This window comes from Colossoma macropomum, unplaced genomic scaffold (genome assembly GCF_904425465.1).
Source record: "Colossoma macropomum unplaced genomic scaffold, Colossoma_macropomum, whole genome shotgun sequence".
Classification (NCBI taxonomy): domain Eukaryota; kingdom Metazoa; phylum Chordata; class Actinopteri; order Characiformes; family Serrasalmidae; genus Colossoma; species Colossoma macropomum.
Genome location: NW_023494796.1, coordinates 24,979,989 through 25,004,453, shown reverse-complemented (window position 1 = coordinate 25,004,453; position 24,465 = coordinate 24,979,989). Strand labels below are relative to the sequence as shown.

General features: G+C 37.2%; 1 protein-coding gene across 1 annotated transcript in view; it reads right to left on the bottom strand.

Moving 5' to 3' along the window:
• nrxn2b (neurexin 2b) overlaps positions 1-24,465 on the bottom strand; it is an 843,638-nt gene that overhangs the window by 530,544 nt on the left and 288,629 nt on the right. The window contains exon 5 of the mRNA XM_036583184.1: positions 11,485-11,502. Within this exon, the coding sequence (XP_036439077.1) occupies positions 11,485-11,502 (18 nt within the window). The remainder of the gene's footprint in view (positions 1-11,484; positions 11,503-24,465) is intronic.

Here is a 24,465-nt window from a genome sequence, read left to right as displayed (position 1 = left end):
GTCACCTTTCTTACAGTCAAAGCAGCCTCACTCAACCTCCCTGAATAAATGGTGGTATTTATGGAAATCGTGTTTGCAGGAAGCGATTGCCAAATTATGTCCCGCCTCACTTTCAGAGAAATATGATCAAAAATTCATTGCGCAGCTCCGATGGCACGGCCGCTCTGAGGAAGTCACTGCTTTCACGATGTCGGTGGAACGTCAATAAACTGATGAAGATAATGGCTTAATCACATTAACATTTACAGAGGAACACTTATCATCAGACCTCTTAACATTTCCACTTCCTGTCCCGCTCTATTTCCTAGCAGCACTTTACGAGGTTGTGATCAGAGTAAGGGCGGGCAATATAGCAAAAATCAACATCACGATATACAACAAACAACATTTTCATGATATGTACAATGATATTTGTTCATCTGAGTATTGCAAACACTTTGGATTCATAAAAGGCACCAGTTCCGTCTCAAGGTTATAAAAAGCTTTAAAGTTTCTCTGTATTTCGTGAGTACAATATCTTGAAAGGTGCTTATAAATTATTATTATTAGTAGTAGTAGCAGTAGTAGTGGTAGTGGTAGTGGTAGTAGTAGTAGACGACTCTTAAAAAAGACGGCTCTTTACTAAAGATGGTTCTTTAGTAAAGAGAACAGCTCTATTTTGAACCATTTCATGCCTAAAAGGTTCTTTGCATGGTGAAATGGTTCTTTAGATTGATGGAGAATGTGTTGTGTATGGCTCAATATAGAATCTGTCTAAAAATTGTTCTAAAAATCGATTAATACAATAAGGTTGACATCCAATCAGCTACTTATTACAATGAAGTTTATCGCTGCCATCGGGACAAAAACCCATATCTTTTGTTGCTCTTCGGTTTTGACATAATTTGAAAATGCTTGTTGCTCTGTATATTGTGTGTAAATATCATGATAACAGCACCCAAAGAAATGACCCAAAATAAAAAAGTCTGGTTCTATTGACTTACATTAAAAGTAAAGACAGTTTTTACCTTCTTCTGTAAAATTACCATTGTGGAGATACAAGGCTTTGCTCCGACAACAGCGATATGCAGTTACTGTACACTTTATTATTTTTTTTACAGGCTTTGTTATTGGTGTAAATCTGCCTTTTTATGATCCATGCTACTGATCAGTGTTCTTGAAGTACTGCCAACACCCGTGATATAATTTATCACAAAAATGATGACACATCACCATACTGCCCACCCCTACTTCAGAGAGGGGTTTTTTGACTTTGTGCTGTGGGTGACAAACTGACACTAGCTGTCTAAAATGTCACAACTGAATGATTGGGGGTTTAATAGATGGGAAGAAGCTGGCTTTTGAAGGGAGAAGGAGAACATTAAATGCCTTTGAGTGGTAATTATCTAAGTTATGGACGTCATCAGCGTGTTTCTCATGCTAATGGCCTCAGCAGCAATCAAAGGCAGAACGGCAGGCTGTTCTGTTAATATTCTGGAGGGGTTTAGCATGAGGAAAAACAAATAGGATTCTACAGAACAAAGACAGACATCCTGGATTCTGTTTGGAAAATGAATGTTGGAGAAAATGGTTCTTAAGCGTTCGTAACTAGTTGCTTCCACAAATTCTGAAATAAACATTCTGAGCCTCCAGAGCAGATAGCAGACTTCATTTTGGTAGACAAGAACAGGAGATCCTACAGCCTGGCATTTAAGGACCATTACACTCTTAAAAAATTGAGTTCTTCAAAGGTTCTTTAGTAAAGAAAATTGTTCTATGTAGAACCATGAGTTCTATATAAACCAATTTGCATGTTTAAATGCTACTTTGTGTTGTGACATGGCTTTTCAGATTGATGGAGAATGTGTTGTATATGGTTCTATGTAGAACCTTTTTGAAAATGGTTCTATATAGCACCAGAAAGAGTTCATGTTTGATGTCAAGCTTATTACAACAGAAGAACACTTTTTTGTGCTATACAGAAATATGTTCAAAAAGTTCTATATAGAACCAGATGCAACACATGTACATGTATAGTACAGTTGCACACAAAAATTTGAATACCCCTGGTCAAATTACATGTTTTATCAAAGGTTTTCTGCAAATTATAAGTTGAGGAATGAAATAACATAAAATATAAAATGTGCCATAACTTTTGCACAGGTCACATTTTATGCATATTTTTTTTCCCAATATGTCAAACTAATTAAATAAAAACAATTGAATAAAACAATTGAATAATTGTGCATTAAAATGTGTTCTCTGTAGAGGATGTGTACCTTGTTTCACTTCAACAAGTCTTTTGACCAGGGGCATGCAAACTTTTGCATATGACTGTAATTGAAACAATTGTGTTTAAATTGAGACTTACCACTAATTTGATCTAAGACTTAATAATGGATTTAATAAACACTGATAGTTAATCAAGATTATGCACCTATTGTCATACCTAACGTAATTACAAAATCCAGGTCTATAAACTGGATTCAAGGTCCAGATTTGAAGACCTCCGTCTTACACCTTAGATTATGTTCATTTTAAATAGAATACCCAGGTATTTTTAACGTAATCTGGCGCATATGTAGTACACACCCAATCACTATATTCTACTGACAGATTAGCAAAAGAACAGAAAAAAACTCACTTATCCACGATTTTCCTGAAAACTCAATGGGATGCCAAGACGCCTCACTATTTCTGTGTGCCAGTTTTCTGTTTTGGGTTGTGCTAATATTACAGCAGTGCAAACCAAGGACCACATGGCTCAAACATGAGCTCAGGCTTGACAAGTCCTGTTTTTGGATGCCGCAACTCAAAAAAAAGAAGTTCTTTCAAATGACATGCTTCGAACACTAGCAGATGTGTAAACGTCAAAACAAATTTGTTCGTACCCTGTGTGTTCCTTTCTACGCCAAAGAAGAAGGAAAGAAAACTGGTGTGGCTTGTAGCTTTAAAACAGAAATATCCTCAAAGAGAATATATGTTTGCTCATAAAAATAGGATACATAGCAGATATAACTTCCACAGGACAGCTGCTGCATAGCTGGAGGACTTCCCAACCCTGCATGTACGAGCAACCCATTGTCTCGACCACTCCACTGTCCCTTAGCATTACCCACACCTGAAGTTTACCTTGGCTGATGCTCTAATTTGGCTCTAACTCAGCTTTCAAAATATGAACTTCTAAAAAAAAACTTCCTTATTCTGTTGCTATAAAGATAATTGCTTCTGTGCTCTTATAGATCCGTAACTCTTCACCTACTACACCTTCAGAACAGACAACATAGTTCACTATATCAGCATAGCCAACATCAAGTCACAATTTCATGTTATCTAGCCACTATGAAAGCTTTGGGGAATTGAGGAACTGTCAAAACTTTTTATAATGTCATTAAGAAGCAACCAGTATTTTCTGATATTTTCATTAAATAAACAACTACCAGAAAACAACAACAAAAAAAGTGGAACCAGCTTTGACTACAAATCATGGCAAAGGTTAAAGTTCTGGAAAATTGTGAATAGTACAAGCCAGTATGTGATGAAGCAACTTCTCATTGCCCTCTATTATACATGTGCTGGGAGTTATTCATGAATATTTTAGTCATATTTCATGAGGGATTTTGTTCACGCTTAAAAATAAAGCTACTCCTATTTCTTAATTGCATTTTAACTTGTTAGATAAAAGCTATTTTCAGTTCAAGCCACACCCATAGGTCCAGATGTGTAGGAAAGTGACTCGTCTGTGACTGAGCACAATTAAAGCATAATTAGGATTTAGGACACAGGGAAATATCCAATTACTGAAAATGTTAAGTCATTTTAACAGGTTCCAAGTGAGTGAAAGACACTTTAAACTGTTCCAGGGAGGAGGGAGATTAAATTCTCTTCAATCTCTTCACAACTGCTGTGAAAAGAAACGTCTTCTGTTACGGTATACCCTGGGGTTTGCATTCAGAGGCAGAGAGGCAGAGAGGGAGAGAGAGGCATATATATATATATATATATATATATATATATATATATATATATATATATATATATATATATATAGAGAGAGAGAGAGAGAGAGAGAGAGAGAAAGAGAGAGAGAGAGAGAGAGAGGGAGGGAGGGAGGGAGGGAGGGAGAAAATTATGAGAAGAAAGAGAGAAGAGGTAGGAGGACTGAAGAAAAGAGTATGGAAAATGGTGAACACGTGGAAGGAAAAATATGGTGACTCCTCCTTCCCTCTTTCTCTCTCTCCTATTTTCTCTTGGTCTCTTACTCTCTTTTTCCTTTCTCTTTCCCTTACTCCTTTTTCTCTCCTCTTTTGCTACTTTATTTCTTTTCTCTTTCTTCTCTTTCTCCTCCTCTCATTCTTTCATCCCTGTATCTCTCTCTGTCTGTCTCACAGTACAAAAACAATCATAACTGTAGTTAAGCACATGAGTGAGTAATGAGAACATGACTAGATACAAATTTCATTGCTCAGTAGAGGCTGGACCGTTGGGAATGTTTGTATCGATTTCAGACGCTTTTGATTGGCGATTCCCTCGACGACCACTCGTTCTTTCACATTCATCTGGGATGCCTTATGGAGTAATTCTCTATCTTTTACTTCTTTCTTTCTTCTCCTTTCCTCTCCTCCTCTTTCTTCTCGCCTCTTCTTTTTTCTCCCTCTCCCTCCCTCTCTCTCTGTTTCTCTCTCGTGCCACCTGAGTACGTCAGTTTAATGAAATTACATACACTGCTGCATCGCCTCTGCTCATGAAAGGAGGCGATCATCTCTCCCTGAGAATGAAAGAGAGACAGAAAAGGCAGAGCGAAAGTGAAGAAGTGAAAGGCAAACGCGCACAAACCAGCGGACTTGAAAGGAGCCAGAAAATGAGGTCCTGTCCCTCGTCTCCTCTCCTCCGCGCTGTTTTCTCTTGTTCTCCTCGACCACAATTACACCAGGCAAAAAAAGCAGCGGCAGAGGGAAGAAAGGAGGGAGATGTGGAGAGGGGAAAAAAGAAAGGGTCGCCTAATCACTCTCGTTTCACATTCACTCTGTCTGTCTGTCAATTCACTCTTGTGTATTGAAGAACTATTATATAGGCATTTCTGAGCTGTTGCCCTGGGTGACTCCTCAGTGGAGCAGGGAACTGTGGGGAATGTAGTTCTGTGTGTATCCACCTACACTGCCCATCAAAAGAACTTTTTTCCACTCCAAGAAATATTTGCACTGTTACTTTTCAACAGATAGTATTTGACTGACGTCACACTTGCCGCCACCGCCATACTGTTCGCATACCACTGGTCAATGCTGCCATGACAGCAGCAACAGTGGTGCTCAGGGCCACTGTTTGTACGCTGTTCATAAAGCATCCTGACAGATGAAACAGCCGTGGTTTGCTGCGTAGTTCATGGTTGTAGTTATAGCAGCAATAAAATACAAAACAGTGTAAGCTTTTTTTAGCTTCCTGGCTGTCCAACGTCATGAGGGGAAAGAAGCTGAAGAGCTGTGGCAGTGAAGGAGAAATCTTGCATAGTGAGAATAAACAGGGAAAAACTTTTAGCTGTCTCCCTGTAATAATACCAAAGTCTGCTCTCCTGGGCTGGTATTACAGAAACTCTATTTGTCTTAACTTAAGATCTGACACGTCAAGATAAGATCTTCCACAGTTTCAGTTTCCCAGACGCTTTAGCTGACCGCGCTCATGTTATTCCTCCTAATAAACAGACGCTCCTTCAGCTTTTTCTCCTCATTATTCACCACCATCACTGTAATATTTTATCTGACGAGTTTTCATCAACATTAACACACGTCTGGGGCTTTTAAAACGCTGTTTAAAACGCTGTCAGTGTAGATAAATGTAACGTCATTATGCTGGTTACTATGCTGCCTTAAGTTGTCAAGGTGACTAAGCAGATAAGTTAAGATTTCAGACTTAAGAAGTTTCTGTAATACAGCCCTTGGTCTCATCATTTTAGCACAGGTAGTTATGTAGTTTTGCCTTTGTGTTGAGAATGGCTCACTATTTATAACTGACATTGACTGATGACTGACTTATGCAATATAACTGTTTATGTCTAGATCTCTGATGCTTTAGCTAGACAATGAATCCAGCTAAGCGAATGTTAGTGATGTGTACACTTTCAGCTGCTGCGATGTGTACACTGATGGAACATTTATATGGTTATTATTGATGTCTGGATATACTATTGCAAGTAGTAATGCATAATTGGCACTCAAAGATAGCCTAACAATTTTGTATGGATCAACACCTCCAGTCAAACCAATGTTTTCTTCATTTATCTTGATTTGGAAGCCATTGACGGCTCATTCATATTATGGTGACAGAATGTCAACAGCATGGCCGCGGGGAGCATTACAACTTCAAACATTAGTGAGCGCAAATATTACAAGTTCTTATCAGCACAGTAAAATTATATATATATATATATATATATATATATATAAAACTGTTAGATTGTGAGCCTTAGTTACGTTTCCTCGGTGTCTTGCACTCCAACGACACACTGATATTTTCCAACTCTAATAATCGTTTATGAGAGACCATAAAACTTTTCTCCATGTCCAACTCTTCGCTGACCAATAAAACCTATATCTTTGCTAGACTCAAGATAAAAATGCTACTTTAATAAGTTTATGCTTCACACTGAGCTCGTTTCACTCACATGTGCACATGCTGCTTTTACAAGTCTACAGCCCAACAGTCTACTCTCCAAATTCTGTTCTCACACACACACACACACACACACACACACACACACACACAAAATATGATTTTAACAGGTCTTCCGCCTCTCGTCTATTCCACTCCCCCAAGTCTATTTGCAAGGTGACTCCAATAAATTAAGTTTTGCAACCCCTTTTAATATAAAAAACTCAAAGCATACCAGATGCTCCCACAAACCTCATCCCTGTCGATTTGACATACATTTACAGCCACTCAAAAAGCACACAGCCTGCCAGTGAAGCAGTCAGTAACCTTCCTCCAAATTTCTGATCAAGCCTTAATACATGGGCTGGAGTGAAGGATGTGGCTGGCAGTCAGGAACAGGCTGTGAACGTGTGTGTGTGAGTGTGAGCAAGTGTGTGTCTGCATGTCTCAGGTGCTGTCCTCTACCAGCACAAGAATACCTTGATAATGTCTTTTGATTTACCACAACAAGGTCAACAATGAGTAAAATAACCACTGAGGAGACATGTCTCAAAGTGAAGGAAAGGGAAAAATTAAGTGTACTGTGGGAGGAGGATGGTGGTAAATGTGGGTGATACAGCAAAAAGTATAACATCTTGCTAACTGAAGGCATGTTTTAGGAACCTAACAAACTAAATAAAACTAAACTAATTTCAATGTACAATGCTTTTGAAACACAGCTTATATGGACACAAATTTAAACATGTGAACACAAATTTAGATGTAGTTAAATGTGTGTTTAACCCCTTAAATCCAAGGCTTATTACATACTAAGGCTTATTATCCAGTAACTCCAGGGACTTCAATGCAAACTGTCTGAGGTATACTTAGGTTATGTAAGTGTGTAATAAGAGAGGCCCTTACCATTTAAGGGGTTAAAAGATTCAGGCCAACAGAAATCTGAGGTATAATCTGGTAGCATTGTTGAAAACTGTCAGAATGTAGGCTACATTTCTTGGCTGTATTCGAGGGATCCTTCAGACTGGAACAGCCTTTGATGACGTAACAGTTTAAAAGCAGAGTGGATGCCTAGACCGCAACCTAGCTTTTGGAACGGAGCTCCTGTTATGTCACCCTGCTGTACCCCTGACCTGTCCCTCAGTCTCCTCCCTTACCAATTATGTTGAGTTGGCCAACTATGTCAGGTTAGTGCTGGTGTATATGTAGCCCCAGTGTTTCTTTGTCTCTTTGTCAGGTCTTGTGTTTTGCTGTTCATGTGTTTGCTATCTTGTTTCTGCAATCACAGCTTATCCTTTGAGTTTGCTTTCTGTCTCTTTGTTAGCTCCTAGCCTTGTGCTACTGCCTTATTTAATTTGTTCAGTTTCAGTTTAGTTCTGCTTTTGTTCTCTCTTTTGTTTGTTGTGCCCTACTGCAAGCTCTCGGTGGTTTGGATTTGTTTCATTAAAAAGCTCACACATCCACCTGCCTCCAACAGAAAAAAGTATAGATTACCTGTAATCTATGAAAAAAATTTTGCTCTTGCCTCAATTTGAATATATGTCTTTCAAAAGACAAGTGACCTGAAATTAAATAGGATTAATCAGACTACATGAATTAGAAATATTTTGGATTAGGTTACAGATTATATTTTTATTTTATAGTCAGTAATCTGCACTGGAGTGTGCCATTCAGAATGGCTTCATACTGAGTGAGTATTTCCAAAAAACAGGCTTTACTGCCTTTGCTGGTTATAATTTATCTCATAATAAATTGCCACTGGGGGTGGCATCATCAGAATACTACGAGTATTAGGCTGTGCACAACATCATAAAGTACACAAAACAATAACCGCATTGACTGGTATAGGTGTTTTACTCAGAAAACTGCTTGCTTATCTTTACAAAGCACACTAGTTAATAACATTCACTCTGTACTCACTTTTTACAAGATGTTAACAAGCACTTTAACTATAACATAATGCCAAAACAACTGCATGCTCTCATCCCTATGACCACTTTGTGAATTTGGTGTTTACCGTTTAAACTCCTGTACGTTGGTCTACACTTCAGTTCATCACTCTCCTAACTACTGCATGTAACATTAGTTTGATCTTGGTTAGATAATAATTCATAATGGTTAATGCATAATTTGGTAACACTTTATTTGGAGTGGTCCTTTGTAAATGATTGATAAATTTAGTAAACAGATTATCAGTAACACATTAACAATATATCAATGAAGTATCAGTAGTGCAACATCTGAATACACTTAGTTAAATATCTTGTAGATGTTCTGTTGATACATTACTTACATTAAGTAGATGTACTGTTAATATGTTGCTGAATATTTCACAAGTCACTGTATAATTTACAGTAGTTACTGAATAATTCAAAGCATGAGTGTATAATTTACAGTAGCCACTGAAAAATTCATAGTAGTTACTGAACAATTTGTAGTGGTCAACAAAAAACTATAGTAGTTACTAAATAATTCATAGCAGTTGTTGTTTATAGTAGTTACTGAATAAGACAATGTATTTACCAGATAATAAGGAACAATAACTGAATAATTAGCTCTCAGTTTATAATGGTTAACATATACCTGCCACAAACATTTAAATAAACAAGCATCTGAGTACTAACATATTATATTGATGACAGCAGTAGAAACTGTCACTATTTTACTGCTTTTTATATGGAAAAAAAAGAAAAGCAAAATTACTTTTACCCCTTTTAACTTCTTTTTTGTTCTCCTTGACTTTACAGAAAAAGAATATGGGCAATTAACCCCTATTTAACATCTTTTACCTTTTTCTTTAAATAACTGAATCTTTTTTCCTGTACAAAAATGATTCAAATGACTCTGAAGCCTTGCTCTCTGACTGTGGTTTAAAATGTGTAGTCAGAAGAACCTGCAGTAAGCAGCTTTCAGGTCTACCTACTACATCCCCTCTGGAAGACCTGGCAAATCCCACTGAAGGCTGAGGCAAAGGCCGGGATTCTGCAGAACAAGAAGTCCAGTATAGGCTGTGAATTCTGTGGTAGGTTTTTCTCTGTAAGTAAATGGCTGCTCAGATTTTCTGTGAAGTTGAGCCGTTAACAGCTGCCTGACCGCTCAAATGAAATTATGTAATTATGCTGAATGTGAGCTTCTGTCTGTACTGGGTAACACTAGATATTACCAAGAGAACATTTTAAGTGAGTGAGTGAAAAGAACAAAATAAGAAAGAAGAGAAAGAAAGAAATATGAGAGTTCACTCCCATTTAAAATTCACTCTTGCTCTGTTTGCTCTCTGTTCGCCTGTGATAAGTTGTCTTATTTCTAAGCTCTGAAGTTTTTGGCTATGAGTAATTTAGGTTTTCTGTTTGTTGTTTCCGCCTTCTCTTTTCATACACATCAACACTGGACTTTGGCTTAATTTCTCTACTGATGACTCCAGGAGCACGAGTCGCTTGTGGATTGTTCTCAGTTTATCTAACTGAAGCAACAGCTTACTACTGAATCCACCTATCAATGCGTGTCAAAAACAAATTGCTAACCTAAAACCCACAGGACAAAACTCTAGTGCATAGAAAGTGCATGCCAGTCACATTAAAAGAACACAAGATAATTTCCAAGGTACATCAGGCAATGTAGCTTTATAACGCTGCTCTTTTACTTTGCAGATGACCTGTATTCTGTATAAAACTGTTCATTATGGTTGCAATTAAAAGTTAAAGTGTTACTTCAAGCCTCTTGAAAAAAGCAAATTAAAGCCTTATAACCTTGTTAATGTTGTTTTTGCCACAGGAGCTACAAGCACAACTGAAACAATATCGGTCTGAGACATTGTTGCCTGGTGACTTTCATATTTCTTCAAGCTAAAGCAGATCAGTAACAGCTGTCAATCATTCAGTTTCACCTTTAGCACACAACAGTCAAAAGGAGTAAGTCTTAAAAGTCAATCTGAAACTAAATGGACCTTTTGTTAATTCATGTCTTTGGATATATTAAGCGTTATTCATAAGAGACAAAATTCTTGTTTTCTCATCATATTTGAAGGAAGTGTAGTGTCCTTTGCTTTTTGCTATAATCACAAATCAGAATCACCAATCATTTGGCAAAAATGTTTAGTTAGCTCAGAGACCCTCTCTGATAGCACACTTCAATCAGAAATATGCCAGTACAGAGAGAAAGCATGTTATGATCTCCAATTCATGGTGACATTAACTGATTATGGCTGTGACAAAGAATAGATAGATAGATAGATAGATAGATAGATAGAACAATGCAAAGCTAAAACATCAATACAGAGCAATACAATTTTAAAGCAGCATGAATATAAAAATCTAAATACAAAAATAACAATATAAAACAAACAAATGCAGAACCTGAACAATAAATAACTAAAAGAGTGGGTGCAGGTGTGCAAGCAACAAAAAGGGAGAGAGAGGGAGAGAGAAAGAGCGAACAAGAGAGAGAGAGAGAGAGAGAGAAAGACAGAGAAAGAGAGAGAGAGAAAAGAGAGATTTTCTCTGGAATTTTTCCAGACACAGCGAGACTTAGGCGATGTTGATTTACAAACAAACAGGCCATAATTGCAGACACTTAGAAGTTGTTTTGTGGGAGTGTGATTTTAATCTGCGAGGTTCTGCCTGGTACAATGCCAAACTGCTTATTACAATAGGATGGGAGCGACTGATTAAGTGTGTGTATGTGTGTGCGTGTATGTGCACTCATAGGTGTTTGTGTGTGTAAACAGTGCAATCATTGTTGCCTGTGTCAACAGAGGCAGCACAACATCTGATTTGACATCAGTGCCAAGAACATGACCTTCAGCAGTGCAGTGTGATCTTTTAAAAGGCACGATCAAGAAAAGATAGAAAATATGAGTCCACTTACCCACTTGGGATGAGTCACCTAGACACAGAGGGAGACAGAGAGAAAGAGAGAGAGATAAAGATTGATTAGACTTTCAGATAGAGATGTTCATTTTTGCAGCCTGCATGTCGTCACTGTCATATCAAAACTTCATACCATTTCATTTCTTATTTCTATGTTTGACTTTTTATATATTAAAACATTATGTGCCCTTTACATTGTGTGAACATTTCATGATGAATGGATCAATAGAAATGATCTAAAATTAAAAGTCATGTTAGGTTAATGTACACCATAGATCCCCCCTTCTCCTATAAACCTTCCACTCCACAGATATAAGGTTTTGTTACCACAGCGACAATATATTCTTTACATGAGAAACACCTTCTAAACCACAAACAGAGCAAAACCACAACAGCAGTTTAGCTCAGATCATTTTACCCTGCTGAGATGCTACCCCGGGTCAAACGTAACACATTTTCTATCTTTGTTTTCTTTTCCATCTCTCATAACTACACAGTCTCATTTCTGCTGTTAACCAACTTATTGTGACCTTTCATTCGTCCAGTGTTTATGAGAAACTAATATAATGTAGTAGCACTTGGAAAAAACATCACAGACTTATGAAAAAAAACCTGAAAAAGTGCAATCTTAAACATTACAAACAAGTAACAGAAAATTAATAATAACTGACATTATACAGCAACAACAAAGGAGAATCATCTTCAAAACAGCTTATACTTTGAATGTCACCCATCCGTGCAATTCTCTCTTATTAAAGTGATATTTCAGCACAATTCAAAATTCCAGAAGTTAGCACAGTGCTGCACTGGTAGCTCTACACCTCCATAACTCCTTGTAGTTCCAGTAAGTCTTGGCTGATCTTTGGGGTAATGTGCAAACTGTTGAGTTGTGGCCAAACCATCATTTTAATATCTGCGATGACTGACTATACAACCAACATGTTTTGAACATTTCAGGCTTAAAAGCTCATCAAAACAAGCTGTGTTCCTCCCACCTACATTAAAATACATGCATACATATATTTCCTGAAGGGTTCAAGTGTGGGCATAGGTGTGGGTAGTGTGTAAGTTGCTGGCTGGTCCGCAAACTGATGATAAGCTAAGATAAATCCTTAGGTTTTTACACCACAAACTCTCTACTTAACACTTTTAGTGCTGCATACCAAAGCAGTGTCGTTTAAAAGCATAATTATCTTAAGAGGTGTTAAAGGTGTGTTTATCTGTCATGACTGATTGTAAGTTGTAGTCTCACAGTGGGACTTTTGTACTAAATCAGATTGTGTGGGCAGAGTGAAGATGATCTCACACACACACATACACACTCACACACCAGAGCAGATGGATAGCAGTAGAGGCTCTTGTCTGCTGTGCCCACTGACTGTCTTTAAAAGAACGCTTGAACATCAAGAGCATCAAGTTTGGACACCTCTCTGGAGCTTATTGTGTGTGTATGTGTGGGTCTCATATACTGTTTGTTAATTGTTAGCCTATGAAATATGCAGGCAGTCGTTCGCAAAAGTTTGAACCCTCTTGTTCAAATTGCATGCTTTATTGATCTTCCAAGTGAAAATAAGTTAACGCAACCTCCAAAGAGAACACACTTAAATATGAAATTTTGTCAGCACATTTTAGTGCACACTTTATTTGCTAAGTTTGCTAAGTTGCTAAAACATATTAAAAAAACTAAAAAATATAAAATGTGCCATAACTTTTGCACAGACCACATTTTATTTTTCCCCCCGATTTGTCAAGTTTAGTAAATAAACAATAATTGTGCATAAAAATATGCAGTTAACTTTATTTCACCTAGAAAATCAACAAAACATGTAATATTACCGGGGCACTCGAACATTTGCACATGACTTTATACGCAAAATGAAAATGAGTACTCTAGCCAATCACAAGCCCCTTTCATACATGCAGTGTCATCTGGGGATTTAATGGCAATTAAACAGGAAGGGATTATGGGTAAAAGCAAGCCAGTGTCAAACTCCCGGTACAGTTGACACAGCGAATTACCTGCACGAGACCTAGAACAATACCTAGAAAATTACCAGGAGGGCTCATGTGTGAACAGAAACCAGTACTTTACTGGGAATTACAAAGACATCTAAGTTACAGCGGGCAAAGTTGAATGTTGCTGTGATGGTTTTGTTTTTACAGTTGAGTTTTTACTTTTGCAAGTGAAAACATTACAGGAGTGTATATTCTACATGACTCGTGACAGAAGTGGCAAAAATGTTCACTGCTTCTTTGCAAAAGTGATGCAGCATGGCTACAAAGCAAACTTTCATTTTTACAGTCTTTACAAACTTTTTTTTTACCAGAGACGAACGTTGAGGGAGTATACTTTCGTATATCGCTGTTGTCGGTGTTGTGTTTTTCAGTTTTTCACATAATTTGAAAATACCTGTTGCCCTTTACGTTGTGTGTAAATTTCATGAAGAATGGACCAAAAGAAACAGCCCAACATGGTTCCATTGACTTACATTAGAAGAATATGTTTTTTCTTTCTCCTGTAAAGTTACCATTTTGGATATGGTTTTGTTCCGACAACAGCAATATGATTCAGAAATTAAGAACCTGTTAGTTATTCATGCTGAGAATGTCACCTCCTGTTTACTGGGATTTCCATGCATGAATGAGCATGTGCATCACAGTAAATTGCTGTTTAAGGGCTGCATGTGTGAATGACACACAAAATTAGTAAACGTCTGAACAAAACTAGTAAAAGTATCTTAACAAGTCAATGTGAAAGAGGCCAAAGTGTTTTTCCTGTGAGCAACCTGACCAATTCCAGAAAAGTGTCTTTGTGGGTGTTTTGCTAAATTGACACTCATATAATCCAATAAAAGATTTTTGGTCAAAATCATGCAAGCTAATCTTTAATCTTTACTGATCTTTACTGAATTACTGATTTACCCATGTGATTTTAATATACTCCAACATGTGTTGCAATTGCAATATGTAGTAATATAATCACAATACTATAGTGTACAACACAGTATACACCACAAATGAGCTTCAGAATACTTGTCACAGCATCCACAAATGCAAGTTAAGACTGTACTATGCACAGTGGAGGTCAACAGCATCCAGAAGAAATGCTTCTGACTTCTCTGGGCTCAAGCTTGTCTGAAATGGGCTGATGTACAGAGGAAATGTGCATGTGGTCTGAGGAGTCAACATTTCAGATTGTTCATGGAAATAATAGATGTTGTGATCTCTGGGCCAAAGAAAACTAGGATTATCCAGATTGGTACCTGCCTAAAGTTCAAAAGTAAGTGTCTGTCATGGTATGGGGGTTACTTGTAGGTAACTTGCACATCTTTAAAAGCACCATCATTGCTGAACACATTTTGGAGAAACATATACTGCCTTCTAGATGCTGTCTTTGTCAGGTATTCGTGCTTATTTCAATAAAATCAATCCATGCTACATTCTGTGTAATCAGAGTGTTCAGGTGCTATACTGGTCTGCCTGCAGTCCAGAACTGTCTTCCATTGAAAATGTGTTGAAAATGTGTCTTGTTAAGCTCAAAATGCCCGAAATATGGCTGTGCAGCTGAAGACTTGTAACAGACGAATGGCAAATGAATTCCACTTTCAAAACTGGATAAGATCGTGTCTTCATTCCTAAACCATTATGAAGTGTTGTTAAAAGGAAAGATGATACAGTGGTGAACATGCTCCTGTCCCAGTTTTTTTTTTTTTCAGCCATCAAATTTACAATGAGCGTACAAATAAATGTACTAATCACTGCTTTCTGGTTGTTTTCTTTTTAGCATTTCACACACTATCCCAACTTTATACACAACCTCATTCATTGAACTTAACAAGGTCCCTCAAGTGCTACAAATATTTTGGAGTATTCTGGCATAATGCATGCAGTGTATTCATCTCTAAGCAGTACAGTGACTCTGAATGCTCCAAACATTAAAAACTGAGCAGAAGTTACTTTTTAAATGATATGGCAAAGTAGAAGCACAAGGGCACAGAGTTCTTTGCTAGACAAAAGCTTGAGAAGCAAAATCTTTTAGACAAAGAAATCAATGAAAAGGAGTGAAAAAGGAAATTCTACTAAAAGGAAAAAAGACACAAAATGTAATAGGGCCAAAAGGAAATCAGTGAATTCATGCTGAAACTAATGGTTATTTCAATACATGATCATAAATGTTAATTAATTAAAAACTAGGCTATTAACTAATTAACATAGTAACTGTTCTTCATTTAATCAGCTAATCTAGCTATTATGCAAACTTGGTTTCCTCTCACTTTGTTCTTGTTACAGAACCTCTATTATTCAAAGTTCTGTTAATGCGACAGTTTCTTCTTTCATGGTGCCAAAAGTTTCTGTAGTGTACTGCAATTGACTGTGCATTTCATTTGAACATTACAGAGTAGTTGTCACTAATCCTGTTCCTGAGGATTGATCTTCCTGTAGAGTCTAATTCCAGATTCTCTACCACACCTGCTCCAGTTAATTAACATCATCAGATGGCCTTGATTGGCTGACTCAGATTCATTAGTGTTGGGGCAGCATGTTAGATGCCAGTTGGAACTAAACAGTAAGTATTTAGAGCTTATAGAGCATTATAGAGCATTATAGAGCATAATAAGATATTTCTCAAAGTGAACATTGCAGCTGAGAAGTGACCTTAATAGCAGTGTTATATTCTTTTCAGTGCTCAGACAGTTTCGAGATGGCGTAAGTAGGCTAAGTAGACTGATGTAAGCAATGTGATGTTTAAATATTACTATATACATTTCATAGCAGTTTGTTACAAATCCTGGTGCTGTAGCATCTCGACCACTTGCAGCTGTTCCCGCCATTTTTCAAACTGTTCTGAGCAGCACGTGAAGGATTGTGCATGACTGAAGATCTATAAGGATACAACAGTTGGGTCTCAGAAATAAAGATTGCATTTTCTTGTCTGTATTCGAAGGATCCTACAAAATGTGACATCCTTCAGTGGCATAATGACTTTCTCTCTCTCCTTCTCTCAGAGCAGAGAAGATAAAGGAAAAGGCGGGGAAAGCTATCAACAATCAACAGGACGTGAGCTTGCAGCACAGCACGACAGCAACGATGGTGGCTTCTCTCCATCAAAAGACACACATGGAACCTCCATCTCCGAGGGGAGGAAGAAAGAGAGGGAGAGAATGTAAAAGAGAAAAAAAATGTGGGAAAAAAAGAGCTGCAGGTTCAAAAACTGAGTCAACACAGCGTTCTTGAATAGCAGTTTCATGTGACAGTTTTTGAGTCTGGATTGCACCTGGGATTTTGGCATTCGACAGTAAAACTGTCTGGTTAAAACAAATACCAACAGAAGAAAAATAAAGCTCAGAGTTCTAGTTATTAGAAGAAGTGTTGGTATCTGAGGTTAGCTTTAGGGTTAAAGATTCAGGTTTGCCAAGTAAAGGAATCAGAAATGCTTAAGAATTTGTTTGGTAAAGTCTTCATTAGTCAATATATTATTTAATAGTCATCTATGTCATACTAATAAACAAATAATAAATATATGTACTGATAAATAAATGGGGGTAAATAAATATGTATTCATGATGATGATTGTTTTATTTACGATCAGTGGTCCAGTATTACAACAGACACAAGGTTATCCTTATCTGGTGGGAAAAGGGCTTTTTTATCATATATTTAAGCTGATGTTCAAATATTTATAGTGGGTTTTTGTCAGTAGTTCTGTTAGTTGTTGTACACATATTGTTAATGTTAGCACTAAGAACTTTCTATTGCCTATTGGTTAAGGCTACCATAACTACCTAGGTTTACTCTTTTCCAGCATGGCAGGTCTAATTAGAGTTTTGTTTTGATTAAGAATATCAACTGAATATTTGTTAATTTTCTAAAACTGCAATTTAACACAAATTACTAAATTACATTTATTTATTTACTTACCTACCTACAGTGCTGTGAAAAGTATTTCTTTAGATCAATATTTGCTTATTTGTTTAGATCATAAAACTGCTTTTAATATTAGACAATGACAACCTAAATAAACACAAAATGCTGTTTTTAAACGATGATTTCATTTATTGAAGGAAAATTGCTGTTCAGTCCTACCTGGCCCCATGTGAAAAAGTGATTACCCCTTTGCTAATAAATCAAACAGTTAACCAAATTCATTTGACTATAAGGTTCAATTTCACTAGTCACACTGAGGCACGATTACTGCCAGACCTGTTGAATGCAAACATCACTTAAATACAACCTGTCTGGCAATGTGAAGTAGGCTAGAAGGTCTCAAAAAGCAGCACATGATATCACTGGTTAAAGATATTCAAATACAGATGCAAAACAAAGTCACTGAAATCTACCAGTCTGGAAAAGGCTGCGATGCCATTGCTAAGACTCTGGGACTCCAGCAAACCAAAGTGAGAGTCATTATCCAAAAATGGAGAAAACTTGAAACAGTGATGAACGTTTCCAAGAATGGCTGGCCTACCAAAATTACACCAAGAGCATATCAACGACTTGTCCAGGTCAGAAAAAGAGCTGCAGACCTCACTTGCCTCAATTAAGGTCAATGTACACAATTCCACATTAAGAAAGATACTGGGAGAAAATGGCATTGATGGGAGAGCTGCAAGGCGCAAATCACTGCTGACCAAAAAGAACACGAAGGCTTGTCTCACGTTTGCCAAAAATCATCTAGATAACCCCCAAGACTTTTGGGGTAATATTCTGTGGACTGACTCTAAGGTGGAACTTTTTGAAAGACATGGGTCCTGTTACATCTGGCTCAAGCGCAATTGGTAATGCAGCAGGACAATAATCTGAAGCACACAAGCAAGTCAACCTCTCAATGGCTCAGAAGAAACAAAATTAAGGTTTTGGAGTGGCCGAGCCAAAGTCCTGACTTCAATCCCATCTCAAGACCTTAAACAGTCAGCTCATGCTCAAAAATCCTCCAATGTAGCCAAACAAAAAAAAACAGTGGGCTAAAATTCCTCCACAATGATGTAAAAGACTCACTGCAAACCATCACAATCGTTTGATAGCAGTTTTAACTGCCAAGGGTGCCACAACCAGTTATTAGGTTTAGGGGGCAACTACTTTTCACATGGGGGATATAGGTTTTGAATAAATATTTATCAATAAATAGTATGATCATTCAAAGGCTGCATTTTGTGTTTACTCATGTTGTCTATCTTATATTAAAATTAGTGGAATGATCTGAAACATTTAAGTGTGACAAACTAGCAAAAATAAAAGTCAGAAATCAGGTGAGGGGCAAATACTTTTTCACAGCACTGTACCTACCAAAATTCATGGGCACAGTGAGTATATATTGCAGGCACCAAATTGCCAACATTACTTGCAGACTGTGCCCCAGTCTGCAGTGTTTGGCTCTAGGCTGTCTTCTTTTCTTTGATTATGGCCTTGGGTTAGATGGAGGAGCCTTGTCTGAGTGTCAGATCTCTTGTTTGGCTGTCCAAAGCAAAATGCCTACCAAAAACAACAGCCTGACCAAGAGTTCTGTGAGGACTTTTTGCTTCTGGAATACAGATTTAATCCAAAGGTCTGTTCATGGTGCTTATCTGTACATGGCTTGAGACATAGACACCCAGTCTCCAGTTATGCACCGCAAATACACTATTTTGCTTAACTTTATCCACTGGAAGCAAAAGATCATTTCAGTTGATTCAGATTTGGGACAGGCTTCCAATGATACTGGAGAGAGCTCCTCTGCAGGTCATTTACTTTCTTTTTTATTAATAAAAGAGTTTAATGCACTATGTAAACACTGTCACAGGGACTATACAACATAAAAATATAAAAACAAATTTCCCTTGTATTTGCGAAATATCTGTGATATATAAACATTATTATTTCAAAACGTACCATTTACTCCCCATATATGGTGTCTATGCTGATTTTTGTGATGTCTACTCATTAACATTTATCCTTCTATATAGCTTACAGCAGTTTAGCTCTGCTGCCCTGAGGTTATAAGCAGTGTCCCAGCCTGCACTCATGTTTAAAGAGTTTAATTCTTCAGGATAAAGAGAGGCTGGAAAATGGCCATGTAAAAATTAATTATCATTATATTTCTGGAACATAAAACCATATGAACCTTATAAGTGGATGTTAGTGCAGGGAGGAAATACAGGAAAAATGTAGGATATGATTCCTCTAAAGTGTCAAAACATATGGTTCACTCTCCAGTCCATATATGGAAACTAAGTTGCAAAATCCAGGCCATTGTGAACTTATCCTGATTATAATGTCACAGCCATGAATACACCTGCATATGACCCACTATTTAGTTGCAGCAGTTTAGCATTATTCATGTTAGAGTGAGATGAAGTGTCGTGACTACACATTAGAGCTCGGTCTGCTTTTTGAACTAGGCACAATACAGGGCAGCCAATCAGAAAAGAGATCAGTCAGACAAGCACAGCAACGCGGACTTCAAGAGGGAAAATAAAACATAAATATTAAAAATCTACTTGTGCTGGAGCTGTTGCAGACATGTCAGTCATTTTTTTCAACAAATCAAATTTATTACAAATTTATATCATATCCAACCCTTTGGTCTAGAATACATTGTCCCCTGCTCTCCACACATAGGCACTCAAACACAACAAATAATAACGTTTTGATTCTGAAGGTTAGTGCAAAGGTAGATACAGTACCATATAGTGGAGCTGCTTATTCATATTACTTCATTTATAAGTCAGAGGAAGGAAATGATGTTAAAAAATAATGTATTTAATGATGTGTTAAAAGCTCATATAAGTTGATCTGTCCATCTGTTTCTCTTCCCTGATCACAGACTCTGACTGTAGAATGCGGCTCTGACTCCATGAACCAGAATGACGGTAGAAAGCAAAGCTAATTTCTAATTTAGAAAAAAAGAATAATAATTCCTCAAACACAGCAGGTCTCTGAAAATGAACTGGAGATGAAATATGTTCCCAGAATGAGTTGAGCGATACTTATCTTCAAAGCTCTGCTTGCTCGGGTGATGAAACACGGGCTCATAAATGAATATTGATGATTATTTAATGGACTTCCAAATTTGAATTAATACTTTACCAGGTTTAAGCATTCAATAAAGAGTTAATAAAGTGCTGCAGGCTCTCGCTGGGTCATGCATCAGCATATGTAAGCCATGTCTTCGGATTCAAATATCACATCTAAAATATCTGAACAAGCTAACTGTGCAGTTAAACACATACATGTATAAAGTGACGTCTTTATCTTTCTTGACTTCTATAGCTGAATGAATTTTAAATCAGCTTCAGTGAGGCATATCACTCCCAGACCCGCTTTTCTAAGGGAAGTTTAGAGTTCATATGTGGTAACTGTGGCTCTTTTGATGACTCAGCTGCAAATGTAACTTAATATTCTGTTCATATATAGCCATCTAAATATCTAAAATATTTTAAAAAATTAAGAAAAAGCAATATCTCCAACTGAACAGATATTAGTATAATTTCCAAAGAAAAAGTCATTTCCTAGGTTCACATGCGCAAGGAAAAAAACTGTTCATGTTTTGAGAAGATTGCTACAGTAAAAGCAGCGAAAATGGAGGTAATTACGCAAATTATGCAAACATTATTCACACAGACCAATATTTTTTCATTACTTACAGCTAATTATTATCTTACTAAATGAGAGAAATGCAGGGAAATTATGAATGCATTTGCATTTTTGCATCAACTGCTTTCTGTGTTGATTGTGGTCTGGCCTGCACTGATAGAAATAAAGGTTCTGTGCAGGTACATTTTTTGCTCTTCAAAGTACAAACAATATAAATGTTCCCTCAAAGGTACAGCAGTGGTTTTAAGGTCAAATTGTGTACCTTATATAAGTTTTTCCAGGTGAAAAATATGTATTTGCACTTTTTCATAAGCTAAAATAAAAAGCCTGGAGACGAGACAGGGTGTGTGGAGTCAATACAGCTTAGAAAATATAATTTCAATGGATGACGGTACAATTATGTTCCCTGACTAAAGATAGTGAGATGTATTCTTGAGGGTTCCACCACCAGTGACAGTTTCGTACCTTTATTTTTGAGACTGTGCACCTGTTGGAGTTTAGGCTCCACAAATATGTATTGCAAGAGAACAGACAAAAGCCATGTAATGCTACAGCTACCCCCGCCCCCCTACACTGTTGAGAAGTTTGAAGCCATAGTTGTAATTGAGCCAAAATATTTCAGGGGAATGTTGGGCTCAACCAACTAATTTGTTTCTTCATACAGAACAAAGTATGCTCTAAATAAGAAACTATAACCTACTTCACTACTATAACAATAATAACTTCATTTCATAACTGTCTAATGCATAATTTGAGGACACACGCAAAATGTTTAAACCTCAACTTCTATTTTAAACCATTTTTGTTGGTTCTGCTATCGTCAGTAAGCACCTGGGTTAGTTCTACCCTCTTTTAGACTCTGAGCTATTTTGTGGGTTCTTGCAAAACGCTCAGCTCTTCAACATAGCCATCTTCCATTCTCAAGAAAACTGTAAGACATGAGCTACTTAGCACAGCTCACTTTATGTGATCAAAGCTGCACTATGTAAGATTTGGGGATTTGGAGACCTCTCTGGCTGAAATGTGTAACTGCACACAGCGTGTGGAAGACAATTTTGTGAAAGAAAAACATGCATTGTGCTTTTCCTGAGTGGATGTATCTGACTGTCAGTGTGCTGAAAGAGAACAACAAAAGCGTTCAAGGATGCAAGCGAACTATGTACTATCGTCATCATGTCAATATATTGTGGATTTTGCAGTTGAAACCCAACCATCAAGCCATTCCTTCTTTTTGAGCCTGTGCATGTGACATTAACACACAAACACATGTGACGTGCTCAAAAAAACTCTTGTTAAATCTGACCGATACTCCTGACGTTTAAATTACTATTATTAATTTCAGGCTTTCCAGGGTGACATGCAGCAGTGCACACATACAGTATTTTAGAGTGTTTTTTCCCCTCCTGACTCTGATAGGTCTTTCAGTTTTAACAAAAAAACAAAAAAAAATGTAAATTTAATGGTGATTCTCTCTGCAGAAATTACCAACATCATTTAGAATATCAGGCAAAATCTTAACACACATCATTGTATCATTAGAAACACTGCTGCTGTTCATTCAGCATTGAGATGCAGTGTTGTCTACACAAGCTGTGCTGGACATTCCACAGTATAACCAATGAAAAGTGAAAGAGCGTGATTCTGCTTAAATATCTCCTCTGTAGGTGTACGCGCTCTGCCTGATCACAGCTTGTTTATTTGACATGATGAACTCCTGTAGTGTGTAAACTGTACATATGGATGAAATGAAAATATTGACAAGAGAGATCTTACGAGATCCAAAGGGGATAGAAAGCAGGGATGGAGGAGAAGGGGGTGGGGTGGGGTGGGGTGGATTTTGACTTTTTTGACAGGGAGAGATGGCATCTCCCTTAAATCGAGCCTTGGGTTCCATTTAAATCAATTGATTCTCATTCATACCATCCTTTACATTTTTATTTTAATATTTTTAACAAACAAAAAAAAAGTCAGAAGTACAGACTCAAACTTTTTGAAGCAGATTTTAAAACAAATATAAATGTAATTACTTATAAAATAACAAAATTACTAATGAAATTATGTGTAAATAGCATAGCAAAATAAGAACCTGAGTTTTGTCTGAGCTCTATCCATGCTACACCTACGTGTACAGGGTGTTGAGCTTTGAATAAGCACATACACGTGTACACAGCTTGGTGAGACTTGCTGTAGGTGTTTGCTGCACAGTTTGACAGCGCTGCACACCTTTTGCTGGGTAAGGAGCCTGTTGCCTGGCAACTGCGACAGGCAGTCGGGATTAAGTCAGAAGGAGTGGCGAACACGGAAAACACTGCCGTAGAAACACTGAGAAGTGTAGTGCAGTTACAAAGAAGACTTATTTTGCAGACTTTAGATGCTAAAAGCATTATTACTATTATAGACTTTTATATTGTTATTGTATTACTTGCTTTGTATATGCACATAGCGAGATGCCAAAGATAAATCGCTGCTATGATGGACAATAAAATTCACTTGAATCTACTCTATTACTTTCTATATTGAAACTACACATGAATGATATTTCTGCATAATGTGGTTGCAGTGGTGCTCTATCACAAACGTTTCTATGTGACATGTAACCCCAGCCTTAGCCACTGAACTTCTTTTATAGTTTTTAGATTGCAGTTTCTGCAATCTTTTAGAGTTGTGCCGGTTACGATCACTGTTCAGTTGGAAGAATGCAAATTTCAACATCTCTGGCATTTTATTGTTCATTTAAACAATAGAACACCAGAGGTCACGTGTTACCATGCATAACGTTATGGCTTTATTTCAGTCGCAGGCACAAGCCGAAGGCGAGCACCATAGATCATCACAGCACAGATAACACACAACCTCAAGTGTTCATTTGTTTTTTTGTACAACAGTTCTTTCAAAAATAAATAAATAATCAAGGGAAGAAGCTTGGAATGTTATATCAAATGTGCTTTAAAAATGGCAATCCCTTTCAACAAAAAACAGCATCCTTTCTCGTTATGTTTAGCGCAGTAAAGTTGGTTTTATGTGGACATTTATGGGATATTTTACTGTCGCTCCTTGATCTTTCATGAAATAAATATCCAAAAAAAGCATACTTTTCTCACTCCTCAAAGACCGATACCAAACTACGTCTGGCTAAAACGTATATAACATATTTCCCATGTATTTAGCTAAAAGAAGGCAAAATCACATTGAATCACTTGTAATAAAGAGAGTGGCTTCCTTTAAGCCTATTACACATCACATCAAAGGGAAAGCACTCTCTTTACTACAAGTGATTTGACGTGATTTTGCCTTTTTTTCGCTAAGTACATGAGAAACAAAACTTCAAAACATGTCCACCTTATGCACTTTTTAGAGCAGAGGTTCCAATCTTTTCTAGCTCGCAGCTCACACAACCAACCACAAAAGC